Here is a 17,411-nt window from a genome sequence, read left to right as displayed (position 1 = left end):
CGGAACCACGCAATTTCAGTTTTCTCTTCTCTTTCTCTCTCTCTCTATATACATATAAATCTAAAAATGTCAAATGTCAAGATGAGTAGTATAGTTTTATGGCTTCTTAGCTTCCAAAAACGTATTCAAATAGATAGAAATTCTCTTTTAAAAATAGATTTACAGATATGATCTTGAATGCATTAGGAGTTAACAAGCTAGACCAATAACAAGAAACAAGAAAAACGATGACGTTCCCATGACAGTCTGGTCTTACTAACCGAAACGGACCTGGACTTTTTTTCCGACCAAAGACTGTCAACTCGGTACCATGCCTCGAAATTACTTCAGGAATGTTTTCTGCCGCTACAACAACAACAACAACAACAACAAAAACGATGATCTTAATCAGAGTCTGAATTCTTTAAACTTTTATGACCGACTCCGCACCGTCAAGTTCGTGTTAACTCTTAAGGATATCAAGTGCTTCTCCTTTCGCTCTTTCTATGCAAGAGAGGCTTCCTCTAACTCTTCTACTACCAGCTGTTACCAAATTATATACTTTTCGAGATAAAGCGTGTTCCACCACGCGGTCGCTCTGGTTTTGGTTTCCCTAAACCCCTTCTTTAGTAGCAACTTATATGTATTTGTTTTTGTATTAAAAAGTTTCATGAACTACATGAACTCAATTCAGCTTTAGTTCAGCGCCTTTATTCGCACAATTTTTTTTTATATTCTCTCTAATTCACAATGATTATTTTCGTTTTAATTCTGTGAGATTTATTTGATTTGATTGTCGAAGGTCGCGCGTAATGCTTTCAAAGCTATTGTTTACAAAATTTGTTTATTTCTTGTTTATATCTATACTACTTGCTAATTGGTTTTTGTACCTTGTCTTCGTTGTTTATTATTTTTTCTCATTTATTATATTGCTTCTTTGTCGTCCATCTTTGCGCTGACGAAGCAATCAATTCCGCTACTCACTCTCTTCGCGCCTTTGACCTTGTAAAGTTCTCCTACACTCTATGTTGAGTTACAACAATTAATTATGTTGGCATAAATACCAAAACACAGTGTATTCGGAAGATGTTGTGAAAGGGTTGTGGTGTTCAGTTTAATATTAAAGGGGTTTAGAGTTTAAAATATCTAACTATGCAGTTCTAGTTTATAGGGTCCTATAAGAATAATATTATATCATGAAAAAATTGTCCAATGTTACCAAATTTGCAAAATAAGTTAAGATACCTGTGATAGAAAAGACATGACTCACGAGTCAGAGCTAAAATATCGTTATCACTGAATTGGCTTAGCGAATGAAGGTAATAAAGGGAGGAAAAATAATGTGTAAGTGATAATATTAAGTAATTTAAAACACACACTAATGACGGAGAGTGACAAATATAAAACTTTCGGTAGAAAATCGCGAAACCATTAACAACAAGCAGAGAAGGGTTAAGTTCGGGTGCAACTGAACATTTTATACTCTTGCAACTTGCAAGGATCAAAGCCAGGGAATTACTTTAAAGAGTAAAACGCCAACCTGAGGATCGAACTCCAAGCATTTTTATATATATGTACATATACTATATATAACTCCTATACTGACATACACATAAAGTTTGTTAGAAAAACAAAAACCATTATATATAGTATATCGAAGTTGTGGTAGTATCGCCCAGTTTTTATCTATTATTCCCAATATCACATACTGTTAAAATGTTACATACTAAAAGACTAAACATCTAGAGTAAAGTCAGCCGTATGTTCCTAAATCCTATTATAATATTAGTTATATGGGGGGTAAGTCAAGTTTACGCTTAAATTTATCTATTTTAGGCAAGTTTACAAGTATATTAGGTAATGGAAGTATTGGTCCGATTTAATTCATTTATGGCATACAGACATATCATTGTGAGAGAACTACTATCCCTGAATTTCAATTATATATCTCAGGCATTGGCAAATATTTTCTAACAAAAGTCAACTATAGGTACAGGGGTCCATATATTCGGTACCTAAGGGCTTAAATAGTTTTAGAGGGATGTGAATAATTTGTAGTCATATGGTGGCATATTTTGAAGGCATTATTAGAGCGAAGTTTAGTTCTGCTATATTTATTGCTTCTTGATTTGTGTATTGGAAGGTAAAAGAATCAAGTGGAATGTAAAAATCTGCTATATGAGAAATAAAGCCTTGTCATACCATACCGGCGATAAATTTTAATTTAATTTAGTTAATGATTCATCGCGCGTTTAGTACTTATATGGGGAGTGAGCAGGGTTGTCCTCCGATTTCATCCGTTTTCACGCTATCGGTAAAAGTTCTCAACTTAAGTGGTTAAGGTGATATCTACATTAAACTTGTTAGAGGGCGGGGCCACGCCCACTTTTTCAAAAATTTCTGCGAACTCGAAATTGTTTTTTACTAAGAAATCTACATACCAAACAAACAGACAGTCAACCGGATTTCAACTTTTCTCGTCATCCTGATCATTTATATATAGTATTTATATATGTATAACTTATTTTTAGGTGATACGTACAACCGTTAGATGAACAAAAATTTAATACTATGTAGCAACTGATTGCAAAAGTGTAATAAAACTTGGCATCGAAAATATATTAATCGTGAGCGAAAATATAAGACTCACGAGAAAAATATAGCGAATAGCGATATAGATAGTTTCGTGAGAAACAATACAACGCGTGAGGAAAGATATAGCACTCCCTAGTAAAAATACGATTTCTTGAAGGTATATTAGATACACATATCGACTTAATACAGACATGAGAACAAATAGTTAAAAAAGAGAAATTTTTATACATGTATCTAATAAGTTTCACGATTTCTACATAAAATATAAATATATATTCAACTATATTTTCAATTTTTAAGTATTATTTTTCCTTTCTCTCCCTCTTCTTTCATATAGCGCTGTCAGCGAAGGCGTGCTCACCGATAATCCACATCTTGTGCTGCTCTTCTATCTGGCGCAACGTTTCCTACACGAACTAATAAAAAGTTATCGCCTCATACAGGTGGTGCCAATGGACATGTCCGGTTATTATGGTAAGTGGTTACGTGAATACAACACCATACACAAACACACATCACACACACACACACACAGTTTTGTAATTGCATACGTCAAGTTGCGCTTATCCACAATTCACACTTCATATGAGGATATGCCTGCGTAGTTGTCTCAAAGCGCATCGAAACTTTGCTTAACACCTACTTTTGAGGTTATACTCTGCTTTCCTTTTTCCAGTTTTATAGCTGTCAGCGGAAATCTCAAACGCTTTCGGTGCTTACTTTTATTACCGCTGACAGCAATTGAAGCTCCACTTTCACACACTCCCTCCACATATACACATACACACGCTCTCAAAGTCAAGCAAACTTTCATCCACACATGCCATCTGGTTGCACATTAGGAGAAATGAAAAATTCTTGTGAAATTTGGTCAGCTCGTTGCATTGAAAACACAAAAACAAAAACAAGAAAAACAGCAAAATTTTTCATTGAAAACGGGCGCTTGAATTACAGCAACACATCGTGCAGCATACGATTATTACGATAGTGTGAATCGGAGATCTCATTTCAACTTGTTATTTGAAGTGTTCTTGCCATTGCAAGCGCTTTTACTTATTTTACACTGGCTAAGCGCAATGTGCAACTGCTTTAGGGTTATTACTTTGCAAACTGGGGTTTCTTCTTCGGAAACAATTACTTCACGTTGCATGAAATAACGAATTTACAGCATTTTCACTGCAAAAAGTGAACAACTTCCATAACATATTTTTTGCGAAATGTCACATGTAACTGGAGGAGAAAGTTCGAACTGAGTAGCCAAAAATATAGCCTGGTCTGAGAATTTGTCGCTACGAGTTTCGAGTTCGACGGTTTGGTTTTTGAGTTTAATTTTTAACTTTGAGAATTTTTTGAAAGTACGAAAATCTGCTCTTTCCTAGCATGCAACATCGCCTCTTTGCTTTGGGTTCGCGAAACCTTGCAGAGAAAATTTAAATCTCTCTACAGAGATTGAAAAGACGTGAGAGAAAAGATAAAACTCACGAAACAAAATACATATCAAGGAGAATATATAGAACTCTCGAGAGAAATAATAAAGCTAACAAAACCAAATACTTATAAGGTCTCAAAACCAGTACTTTCAGAGAGATATTCAAATTAAGATTTTTGAACTTGGATGTAAACTTCTCCTAAGCCTTCTGGCTTGCTACATAAGACACCACAGGCCTTGGCTGGTAGCACCTTAATGGAAGTTTCCAGGTGTCGTACAAAAGCGATAGTTTCGACGAGGTTTTATGGTGATAGGGAGGACAGGAAAGCAAATAAAATTGACTCTAGATTATAAATAATAATGTTTGGAATGTATAAACGATGATTTCCACCACAGGGCAGTCAAGAAAGAATGAGTCAAAGCTTTGGTTCTCAGTCAAACAGTAGGAAAGGGGCAAGGTGAACAGGGACAAAGGGATAAGCATATATACATACGTTTGAATCCAAACTAGAAAAGTGAGTGAGAGGTAGTGTCTTTTCAACAAAATTAGATAACGAATACGTCTTCTTTCTACCTCACTACTGCAGTGTCTTCCAAGTGGAGACCACAACAATTAAGTAAAGTCTTCTTTTTCTACCAAGTAGTGTGCTCACAACAAGGCATATATTTATATATATAGATAACCGAGCGGCTTTGAAATTCCAAAATTCGCTTAGGTCTTCGTCAAAGTTAGTGAAAAAATGTCGTGGATTTCTTGTTTCACTATAAACCTGCAATGGGTTTCAGAACATTCTGATATCCCTGGAGAAGCAGATGAACTAGCGAGAGGAAGTACTACTCTAAAATTAAACTCCGGAGAAGAGGAAATGTATATGCCTCTGGCTACTTCTCCGCGAATGCAAGGCTTTGCAAGGTTTCTCAATGATGCTTCGGAGGCTGCACATTAAACTTTTTTTACTGATGAACTTCATCAGAAGAGTGAGTTGGTTCAGAGAGAAGACAATAAAGTGAGTGAATTTCTCAGCCTCGGTGGTATCACAATAGGCCTCCTTAAGGTCCAGGTATGCCATCAGACAGCCACTCTAACTACCTACCTCAGTCCAAACGGTGATCTATTTATAGCTGATGAAAGGTCATATTTCAGGTACTCAGAAGTCCTTTATAAGGAAATTTCAATACTCAACGTTCACACCTGTTCTCTGGGCACAATGTTTGGGCCAAATTCTTAACTAACGGCATAATGAGGTCGGTAATTACAGTGAGAAAATTAAGAATTGTTTTTAGCGTAATTTGGAAAACACGTGACATGGTTTTGTTAGCATTTTTTCTTTTCAAAAACTGCATTCAATTCAAAAAATCACTGTCACAGCCAACTGACCTCGTACCAAAAACTTTTGTTTACCATTCGAATCGGTGCATGTGTATGCCTAGCTACGAATGTGGCTGTGAGTATCATCCGACTTGCTATTTAGTTGAATTGCTTGTCGCGCTGCAAGCATTATAGTAAACTGCTTCAAGTTCATTGCGCATTACGTCCCCCTCGCCTGCCCTCGCACTCGCTTCTACGCCAAGCAATATAATGCACTCAGCGCCATATTCCCGCGATGCTCATTTTAAGTTAACAGTGCATTGGCGCACACAAACATTCTCAAGCAGTTATTTGCAAGTAACGCTGTGTGTGTGAATGTGTGTGTGCAGTGGCGTTGAAAACTTTGCTTTTCTTGCCATTTAAATGCTTTGCACGCGCACAGATTGCACTCGCGTAAACTTATTCTGCTACATTTAATGCCGAAACTATTTCAGCACAACTACACACACACACACATACGCGCGCACACTCAAATATTCACACACAATCGAGTTACTTGCAATAATTTGGATTTTTGTGCAGCGCTCTTTGCATAGTTGGCAAATGTTGGCTCGTAAAAATTCAATTTTGGTTAGATTTGAGTGGATATCTCTCGAGCAAAGTATTTACAATTATTGGTTGGTGTACGAGCATTCGCTCAGAAAGTGTTGGAATTTCGTACGCTTTTGTGTTAAAGATTATTACGAGTTAAATGCGTTGACATTTGGTAGCGTTAAGTGAAAAGTTTGCATAAAATATTAGTAAACTGTTTGTAAAATTTTGAAGATTATTTTGAAAATTTATATCAGAAATGAAGTTTTCGTTTGAGGCACCGCTTAGTGCAGAGTTTCGTTCACCGCTAGATAATGATTACAATGGAGTCACATGTTAAAAGAACTTATTTTTTTGAAATTATATCTTAGGAGAATATTTGTTATATTTTAAGGGGCTATACCAGTATGACACTTTCAAAAAATCTATTTTTTTTTGCTTTTTAGATAGTTTATATTTTTAAAATATCCTGTGAAATCGGCAAAGTTGTTAAATAGTTTTTGAATGTTCAATATTTTTGTAAAAAACAATCAATTTAAAATATAGCTGCGAATATACCTTCACAATTCACTAAAAACGCCTAATTTTTCATGAATCACACTCGTATAGTCCCTTAAATAGTACATATAGCCTTTGCCTTGATGGGCATTCGATATTTATCTCTATAAATTTGCTACAAATGCCGAAAAGGCAAATATTTATCAAAACTCTATGGCTCAAATAAGGTAGACTTCAGAGTATTCAAATATTAATGACATTATAGGGAAGCTTATACATATGTTCTCTCTTTTTTCCTGTTACATACAATTTGGTCTAGTTTCAATCAGATCTGTCGTTCTGTGATATATTTTTTTGTATTTTTGAGTCTCAAATAATAGAAATGTTATATAGTATTTCCTTTGACTCTGATTGTAGCGTAGCACCAAATTAAAAGCATTAAAGTTTTTCCTATCTTTGGCAAGTTAGGATAGACTATTCCAGTTATTAGGAGAGTGTTTTATACCGGTATCCATCATACGTCACCATTATGTTTTCAGACGCTCGCTATTCCTAGACACTGAGGGTGCCAATAAAGAGCAGCTCATCAGTATTTTTGCGTAGTGTAAGGCCTAGAAAGCCAAATCGTCTAAGTTTAATTGTTAACTCTATAGCTTTGCATGCCACATGCCTTTCTCTGCCTACTCCTTCTTCCTTGCGGAGCAGCTCCTTGCACCCGACATGCAGATACATGCGAGTCGTTGCAGCTTCGATAGTTGGTGTTCGAATTTTGCGAAGCTTTTGTGGTCTGGGCCACCGCCTCGCACGATATAAAAAGACTGCTTTCACGAAGTTTAATGCTGACTGAGATTAATTTAGAGGACCAGGTGACATTTAACTAAGCAAATTTACCACACGCTTTATTTATGCGGTTGACAATGTCTTCAACAGAACCTCCAGTGTTGGTAATTTTGGACTCAAAACAGTAAAATTCTGCTTTCCGCGATATGTCTCTGTCGTGCACAGTGAATGGTACAGATTCGGGGTCATTGTGCCTAGAGATAAATTCGGTTTATTCCATGTAAAATTTTCGGCCAACCGCGCCATCATACTCGCCAAGTTTATTTAGATTTATCCGCATGTCTGATTTTTTTCTACTACGAGAGCAATATCATCCGCGTAACGCAGTTCTTCGAGATGTTTCAGAAATAAGCAAGGCACGCCGACTTTGCCCAATAACGCTTTGTTCAATACATCGTGCAAACAATAAGGAAGAGTACAGGTGGTGTACCAATAAAATAGCCCTGCTTTACATTAGTTTTCGGATAAATTGGGTCTGATAGCTGTTTGTTGTGTAAGACAATGCAGTTAAAGTCAACGTAGTAAGCTTCGATGATGTTCATGAGCTAACTGTATAATATTATGTATATTAGTAACTACTTGACCACTTAGATTTAAATTTGGCGCATAACATTATTTTGATACCTTCATGCACAGTAAAATCAGGTAGTCCGTCCACTTCCATATAATATTATTTTAAATGCCAAATGAGTCTTTCACCATACAATATTTAAATCGAGCATCAGAAACTACAAGATGTGACTCTTCCCATTCAAAAATGCTAGAAATTAGTTAAAAACATTTATCCCCGCCAGGTACGGAGTATTGGTGCCAAAAATTTTTGAAATTTGTACAGTTTGGTTCCTAAGGTGGTACAAATCCGCCCATATGCAACTTCAAACTACTCAGAATACCAGGGAGTATATTTGCAAAGTTTGATCAGAATTTTTAAGTTTTTAGTTTAAATTTCACTTGCCTAGACCGACAGGTAGATAGAACGATGGACAATTGAAGATACAGATAGATATCCCCTAATCTTAAAATGAATCCCTGCCGATAATTATGACAATTTTTTCTTATATTGATACAGTTTTTATTTTCTAGTGAAGTTTGATCGCCATATATTACGAGACTAAAAGAAATTTAAATGAAAAGAATTTTACTAAATTATATTTCTAACGAAATTGTGGCTATAAAGTGATTTAAAATGTTGAACAAATATTTTACGTAGTCTACTTTATCACGTACACAAGTATTTGAGTGGCACAAAGTATTGAGTGAAAGTAGTGAGCTAATCGAGCGTCACCAATCCAAAACTGCTAATTACGATAACATCAAACAAGTTACAAAAACAGTGCTTGAAAATCATTGTGTTGAGATCAGTGAGATAGAATTTCGAAATCTCTTTGGGGTCAACTGAAAGCATTTTGACTAGTATTTCGGGTATGAAGCGTTTCAGTGCTAGACTCGTACTAAAAGATTTGAACCTATTGCAAAAATGCCGTCAAGTAAAGGCTACAAAAGAGGTGCTTAACATCATAGCTGAGGACCCTGTATTCATCAAACGCATTACTTATTGCTGATAAGATGTGGATTTATGAATATGACACCGAAACTGTCCAACAACATACCAGCGAATGGCGCTCCAAAAAGCCAAAACCGAAAAGAACCAATATTCGTTAAAGGCACTGAATCCATCCTAGCCAAGACCTGGAACATGTATAAGGAAAATTTGATTAAAATTTGGTATGCTGCAAATAACTTAGAAACCTATTTTGAAGACGATAACAATAATTTTGTTATATGAAATTATTATCAGTCCGGATCAATTTCGATTGTATTTACTCCACATCTAATTGTGTCCGGATCAAATTTGATAAGACTTTATCTACTCTATATCTATATATAGTGTCACGCTCAGTTTTGTGGGTTGCAACAAACCATTAGAAGCACAAACTCTTCTGCACTATGTTACAAATTTCTTATAAGAATACTTACTGTATATTTTCTTTTAAATAAAACTACTAAATTGACTAAAATAATCGAAAATAATAACAATGGACTGCTAATGATTCGCATTGTAAACATATTTAATATTTACTGCGTACGAACACAAACACAAACGCGCTTGACTTAATACATAACTGCTGTTTAACATTTAATATGCTGTCAAGCGGGTTAAAAAGAAATTGTAAACAAGCAAAACCAACAACGAAAACACATTATTTGCTGCGCAATTAATGCGAAAAGCGCGCTTGTAAACAAGCACGGCGTTGGCAAATAGTGAAACAATGCAAATAAACACAATGAAAATATTACTCATACGACATGGCAACGAAATAATTTAAAATTACACACACAATCACTTCCCTACAATTACATAACGCCATTAATATTCATTTTATTTACCAATTGAAGCGCCTCATACAATATGCCTTTAATAAAATAATATTTTAATTACTACTTGCGTGTGTGTTTGTGTGTCACTCACTCTCTCTCCCTGCCTCTTGCCTTTCACAGAGAACCGTGCTGGGCCCTCGAATCTCGGCAATGTCATCAGTCAAATACTGCTTTGCAAACAAATAACACCCGACTTCAATCAAGAGGAATTATGCAGCATTACGAAGGATTCGCAGGAGATAGCTGTGCTGCTGGCCGAAATGCAGGAGTACATGCCGCAGCACGACACATATCTCGGTGAGTACTCTTACACTTACATGTAATTACATGGCAAACACATTAAAATAACGCAAACAAATTGCATTAATAATGCTTAATAGTGGCATAATAATTATTCTGTGCTACACATCCATACATATGTGTGCCTGTGAATTTGATGTGAAGCGTATTGCCTCCTTTGGTTAGCGTATAAATCATTTGTGCAATATGGTAGAGACAGCATACGCAGTTGTAAGGTTCAGTTACAATTACTTTGTGAAGATATGCTTATATATATAGCGTTCTATAAATACTATATATGAGTATATGTCATATGTGAAAACAACTTTCTCTGTAGAGTTTTCCTGTAATGGCTTGAAAACCATACTTTATGGACAGACATGTTTTGAGAAATATCGCAATAATCACATTTTCGAGTTACACATAAGCAGTTTAGTCACTCCCTCGATGCATTCCAATAATGTGTACCAATTATCGATAATTTAGCTCAAATAAGCAAGAACTTTCTAGGAAATTATTATTTTTTGCCTTAGAATGTCAAAAATTTATAGAACCGCCAGCTATGATTTGGGGTCAAATTGGCCCTAATACTATAAAAAGCAGTATTTTTTGGGTCAGGTTATATGTATTAGGCAGGTATGACTTATGCGCCACGCATAGAACAGTTTAGATCCTTTGCGATATCAATTTAAGTTCCGTTTAGAAGTACATTTCCTACAATTTTATCGATCTGGTAGCCAGATCGGCGCCGGCAAGCAGTATGTGTTCCATTCATGTTGTTACAGTGAGTAGAATTAGGCCGTGACTTTTGCCGTTTTGCACACAGGTAACTCGTTCATTCGCATTTTGATTTTCCTTGCCATGCTCCTATATAGATCGGATCGTCCACTATCTCATTGCCCTTGGTGCCTTTGTGACCTTTGGTAAAATCATTTGTTTCTGGCTATACTCTCCACTGCTGCTGGTGTTCTCTGCTGATGTATTAGTGCCTAGCTCCGCGACTATTGGAGCTGCATTTCTAGTGTCAATTCTACTTTCCTTTATTTTTAGTATTAAACCTTAGCTTGTACATATAAGTATCTCCAAAGTATTGCTGTCGAAAATGTATGAAATTTGTACATTTTGGTTCCTAAGGTGATCCAAATCCACCCAAATGCAGCTCCGAACCCTTGAGATTACCAAGGAGTACATTTTCAGTACTTTTCGAATCAACGTAGGCCTTTTGGTGTGTGTTATTTTTAATAAATAGGTCTGATAATTTGAGCCTTTAGACCATATACACTAATAAAAATATACAAAATTAAAAATCGAATATTCAAGTGAAAAAATCGAAATTTGTATTAAGAATGAAAAATGAAAGTTTTACTTTGAAAGTTCTTCGTTAAATTCTTCCTTAATTTGTTAGTAGTTCAGTTTTATTTTGCAAATTGCAGCCTGTTATTCTCACGGTGGCCCAAACTACCTGCTTTCGTGTGACTTTCCAAAATTGAAAACATGAGTCATCTTCAAGACCCATCAGTATTGATCAATAGCAAATCAGAAGATTTATTCAGTAAATCTCTAGAAAGCTACATTATCAACAATTATTGATTTTATACTATAAATATCAAAATATGTGTATACATACATACAAGTATATCAGATCCATCTCTGACACGTTCTATTATTTTCTACCTTGTAGCAGCCACCGTACTATTCTCAACTGTGGATATAAAAGATTATCAGAAGACAAGTCAATCCAAAATGTCCTCGGACGTCACCTTCTTGGTCATTGTGCTGTAATTCAGCATGCTTTTAATAACTTTACAAGTTTATGCCTTGCAGACTTGCACATATTTTTGTCATTGATGAATGTGCGTAATTGTGAAAATAGCAAGAGTAGCTTTACTAGACAACAGTTATCAGCTAACAGTCATCAGGCAATGCAAGAAGCGTAAAATTTCAAATTACTTAGTATATATGTACATATGTGTGCTGGGCTGGAAATACTCCACATGCATTGTGTGGCGATTAAACTCACAAACGTTTGTTATAAGCCCACATTTGCCTTTGCACAATGGCTGCATTATAATTGCGTTTTAGCTGCATAATTGAATTATTATCTAATAACGTGCATGCAAACGCCAGTGAACATATATAAAAAGTATATATACTACATATATATATAAATGTATATTTATATAATATATATAAAGGTAGATATAGGTATATACCCGTATATAATAATTTATGCGCTTCTCGATATTATTTCTGCATTATATTTATACAATGCAATAGAGATCAATCATACGCCCTGTTGAGCTGCAATTAATATCTGTCATTCATTGGTAGTTACAGTATGGAATTAAGTAACATTAATTCGTTTTAAATTATATTAAATTTTGTAGTTTAATATTTTGTTCATAGTTTTGGTGATTTTTGGTGAATATGATGTATTAGTTGGCTTATTATTAAATTTTATAATCAAAACTTATAAATTAGATGGCGCTGAGGTCAACGTTTTTATTAAGTTGAGTTTATTTATGGGATACATGCAAATTTTTATATGCTTATGGAATATTTTGTTCTAAACTTTCGTTGAAGAGGATTTTGATTTCAGTTTGCTCTAAAATAATGGTTGGACAGCATGTTGGAATTTTACTTGAACTTTGGCAAACAGTTCTTAATACCTGTTTATACGAAAAAGAGTGTGCTTATAAATGATTTTTGAATGTGACACTTTTAAGAGTGAACTTTTTTGAATTTTTTTCTACTCGCAAATCATTCAGAAATTCTTCAGAAATCTGTTTTTATATTCTAAATTCAGAAATCATACCATTCAGATATTCGATTTAAGACAGAAGAGCTCTGGATGTTGTCGGTCACTTAGTTTTCAAGATATCGACCTAAAACTTTGCACACTTCCTTTTCTTCTCAAAAAGTTTCTTATGCGCCGGAACCGCTGATATCGAACCACTATAGCATATAGTTGCCATACAAACTGAACTCTCAAAATGAAGTCCTTGTATAGAAAACTTTTTCGTTTGACAAGATATCTTCACAAAAGATGGCATGAGTTAATATCTAAGGTAACTATGCAATGTCCGAAGAAATTGTTCAGGTCAGATGACTATTGCATATGGCTGTCATACAACCTGATCGATCAAAATCGAATTCTACTATGAACAACTTTTTTGTTTGGAAGGATATCTTCACGAAATATGGCATAGATTATTGTCTAAGACAATGTTTAGTTCATGTATCTATAACATATAGCCACCATAAAAACTATCAAATTTTTTGAGGAATCTTTTGTATTTGTGAAATATAATATAGCTTCGATGCAACCGAAATTAACTTTTCTTCTTGTTACTTGCCTAATTGGCCAAACCTTTAAGCAAAAGCCTGAAAAGTTTGGAAAACAGTTTCTTCAAATCTGTAGTTTTTTGCTTAGTAGGGTTTCGAGAGTCAACGTCAGATATTTGTTCAATTCGGCTTTTCAACTTAACGAGTTTATTTCGAAAGGATCCAAACGTTTTTTAAACTAATTTTTTTTCCTAGTTTAGGAAAAATATCAGAACAAAAGCCCAAATTTCTTGAAAATATCAGCAGGAGGCATAAACCTATTCTAAACTAAATGAGTCACATCATGAAAATCACAAATATTTTCTGAAAAATATGAATATTTGAAATAACAAGAAATTTTCAGCAATAATACGAAACAACATGAAAAAAAATATAATAAAAAAATATATTTTAATAAAAATATTCTCTATTATTTTTCAATAATCTGCAATGCAAACAAATTTAAATTTCTTTGAAAATGAAAAGAATACACAGAAACTACTTCAATTAAGATTATTATTTGTTTTAAAAACAAATAATAAATACGAAGTATATAACTACATGTTTCCATTTTCATCAAAAATTTCACAAGAAATATTCGTGCATTCAAAATGAACACAATTCGAAGAAATAGAAAAATAAATGAAGTTAACTAACGAGAAGTTTGATTTCCAAACATACAGTTACGCAAATTTATGTGTTGTACATGTATGTGTGTGGGTGCGTGCGTGTGCGTGCGTAAAAATATTTTTCAATATAATTTCCATTTCAACATCATCATCAGTCGGCACAACAAACACCAACCAAAACACATTTCGCACTTTTCATCACAGCAATTTAATAAATGGCAAATCTACTTACTTTTCTCTCTCTCTCTCTCTTCTTGCCTGACTGCGAACTTGTTTTCTTGCCTGCCAACGTAGAACGCAGCGCCGCGCTCGACTCGGCGAAGAGCAGTCACAACTTCATTTACAAGAATATGAGTTTGCTCTGTTGTATGTCACGTCCGAAATATCTCTGAGAGGAAACCTAGGGTCTGGTGCGGGGCCAGTGCCCCGTTGTGATAACAACGACACAACCAGCAGTCACAAAAGCAATAACGGCTGAAACAGCTGAAACGGCAAAAGCTACAGTAGCAACAACTACACCTGCTGCAACAATGTCAGCTGCCAACACTGTCGTCGCAATGACAACAACAACAACAACAACAGCGACGTCATCGTCAGCAACAACAAACCCAACATTAAGCAAATGGACGGACACCCTGTGTCAATTGTGTCGAACAAAAAATAATGCAAATAATACTTCATAGTAGGCAATTAAGATGCAGGCGTACATTAAGTAGATAAATAGAAAGTAAATAGCAATTAACAATTATTGTGGTTGGGCATATATACTTATACTATATATTGTATATACATATGTATGTGAATATGAGTTGACTAGTTCGTAAGTGTAGTTGTAAAGACACCAAGCAAGCAAGCACCTAAGCGAGTAAGTAAATCCTTAGCCGTTAGCTAATTATAGGCAAACCAACAAACAAGCAAAGTAAAAGTCAATAAATATAATGATAAATGCGGAAATTACTTTTTTGTTAATAACGCACACTCGCATACATACATACATACATACAACTTTTTGGTTCACACATCTGTATATATGCCTTAACTTCCGCACCTTTGTCCATTCCCAATTGAGTTACTAAATATAATTGCGGTGCACTTAGTTAAATATAGATTCATAAATACACATACACATATGTATTATAAACGCACACTCACCCACACCCACACACGTGCATGTACACCTACATACATTAAAAGCTTTCAGCATTTTCAAAATAACTGTATTTAATAGCGACTAAATAAAGTAATTAATTTATAGGTTAGCATTAAAATGAATTAGTAAAATCAGATATTAGCATGTGGCAAGTCCGTGCTCTTGTCGTTATTGGCTGCATTAATGAAATTAAATTTGATTTTAGTTATGCGGTGGCGTGCAGAATAAACTTAAATACCAAACAATAATAACAGTAACTTTTGAAAGCGAAATTGTAGCAAAAATTTCTAATATTATGTGATAATTTTTTAATTTATTCAATTTGTTCCCATAATTTGATATTGTTTCTTAAATATGCGAATCTGAATTGTGAAAATGAAATTCAACACCTAAATTTGATTAATAGGTTTTTTATGTTTACATTGCTCTGAAGAGAAGAGTTTAATGATATTTAATATTCAAAATAAACATAGAATTTGTCATACAAATATTCATTTCATGAGCACCAGATAGCTAAACTCCAAACTTCATTCTTAGAATAATTGTAATTTATTCATAAACTCAAAATTTTAACGTGAGTTTGTCGAGAGATATTTTTTAAGGTTGCTTTTTCTCAATTTTATAATTTTTGTTTATAAAATCTTTCTTTAAAAAACTTAAAAAATGTCTTATTATTTTTTCAAGCGATTTCTTTCACTTCATTTATGCATAGTAGTAAGGGATTGTTCTTATACTTCAGCATTTTTACCCTATTAAGCCAGCCCGCACCATCAAAAGTCGGCATGAGCGTGCATGGGTCTCCATTTAATTTTGTGAAGAGTGCAAAAAAAGAAGAAGAAGCATACAAAAGTTTCAGCTCTGTCCTGATTAATTTGCTCAAAGGATTGTTTCGGTTAATGAGTGTCCCGATTATATGCCTCTTGGCTACCATGCTGGGAGTCGTTTTTTCCGATCGAGCATGACGTTTGGCTGTATGGTGTCGCAATTATTCCTCGGTCGATATGCCTGCCTTTCTGTATCGCTTCCAGCAGATAGCTACGTTTTGGCTGCAATTTCTAGCTTAATCCAGTTTGCGAAATAAAAATTGCGTCCGCAACTCTTTCGGACAAATGTTATTGTGGAATCTGTAAAAGTAGCTTCTAAAGCACCCATGTCCACTAAGTATTTGGGTCTGTTGGAAATCCAAGTTTTCATGTCATCTATCCACGAGTGGATGTCCGGTATAGGCTGTGGGTACAGTGCCTTTTGGATGAGGAATGCCATCGCTGCTGCGACAGTTTGGTGCTCTTGTTGCTCTCTACTGTCTTTGCCGATACTTTTATATGCGCTGACAGCTGATAAAATCGCTCGAGTTCATCTTTCTGGAGGTGGTATTTGGGCTGTCATTGCTTTGGTAGCAGCACTACTTCCTTCATAGTAGAAGTATAACCGCTGGCGATATAGCAAGTAAACTCGCAATTCACTCATTGACGTTTGGACTGATATCACAGCCAGATTTTTTTCTTTTTGCCCCCCTTATTATGTTTTAGTTTCAGAGAACCTCAACTCCTAGCGTTTTATTCCTACCGCCAGGTACCTAATTAGAAAAGACAAAAATAGGTATATAGTATACACCCTTCTCGAGTGTCGTCTACAAAGAAAATTACCAGGAAAAGGAGGATGATCCACCAAGACCTACTCTAAAAACTAGTCCAAATGCAATTCTTTAAATATTTGGAATTAAGTTCTCCTACTAAATAATTTGTTCAAAATATTGACAATGCTCCTAGAAGTATAACAGTTTTTAAGTTCGGCTTTTTTGAGTCACAATTGTTGCCTACATTTAAGATGTTATTCCAAGATAAGAATATTTCACAACACGTACCTGAATGAACATGTTTTTACAGAAACATTTTAATAAACTGAATTGTTTTCGAAGGAAATGCGGAACAAAAATCATTGCCTCCTTAATTTTTAAATTGTAGACCTCTTCGAACGATGACAATATGGCTTTCAGAGTATCAATGTAACAATTATTATTAATCAAAAATCGCTATATATGTATACATATGAATGAATATTTTAATAAATTTCTAGCACGTAGCTTAACTAGCTCCATTATTAACCTTTATTTGCTCTTATAACTAGACACTCTCTTATCACTACTTACCGTTCACATAAATTACTCCAAGTGCGTTAAGCACGTCGCCCATTTTCCATACTAACTACTTTCCCGTTAATTACTGATGTCAATGCAGAATTAGCTACTGTCAATTACTTTATGCTCTCTTGCTGCTCTTCGAAAGGAAAGTTTATTTAGTTTGAACTGTTTGCACTCAAACAACAACGCTTCGCAGAAAAAAAGTCAGCATTATGACCATTAATGGCAGTGAAAGCGCTTTTCATGTCTCCCCGTTGACACACTTTGTT

The 17,411-nt window shown here is 34.9% G+C and overlaps 1 protein-coding gene across 1 annotated transcript in view; it reads left to right on the top strand.

The window, feature by feature from the left end:
• Nucleotides 1-15,536, top strand: part of LOC120768631 — a 65,079-nt gene extending 49,543 nt beyond the window's left edge. Inside the window, exons 3-5 of the mRNA XM_040095396.1 lie at nt 2,912-3,048; nt 9,741-9,917; nt 14,147-15,536. Of these exons, the coding sequence (XP_039951330.1) occupies nt 2,912-3,048; nt 9,741-9,917; nt 14,147-14,244 (412 nt within the window). The 3' untranslated portion in view covers nt 14,245-15,536. The remainder of the gene's footprint in view (nt 1-2,911; nt 3,049-9,740; nt 9,918-14,146) is intronic.
• Nucleotides 15,537-17,411: the final 1,875 nt, after the last annotated feature.

Source organism: Bactrocera tryoni, chromosome 2 (genome assembly GCF_016617805.1).
Source record: "Bactrocera tryoni isolate S06 chromosome 2, CSIRO_BtryS06_freeze2, whole genome shotgun sequence".
NCBI lineage: Eukaryota > Metazoa > Arthropoda > Insecta > Diptera > Tephritidae > Bactrocera > Bactrocera tryoni.
The sequence above is the reverse complement of the archived record's forward strand: the minus strand, read 5'-3'. Positions and strand labels throughout refer to the sequence as shown.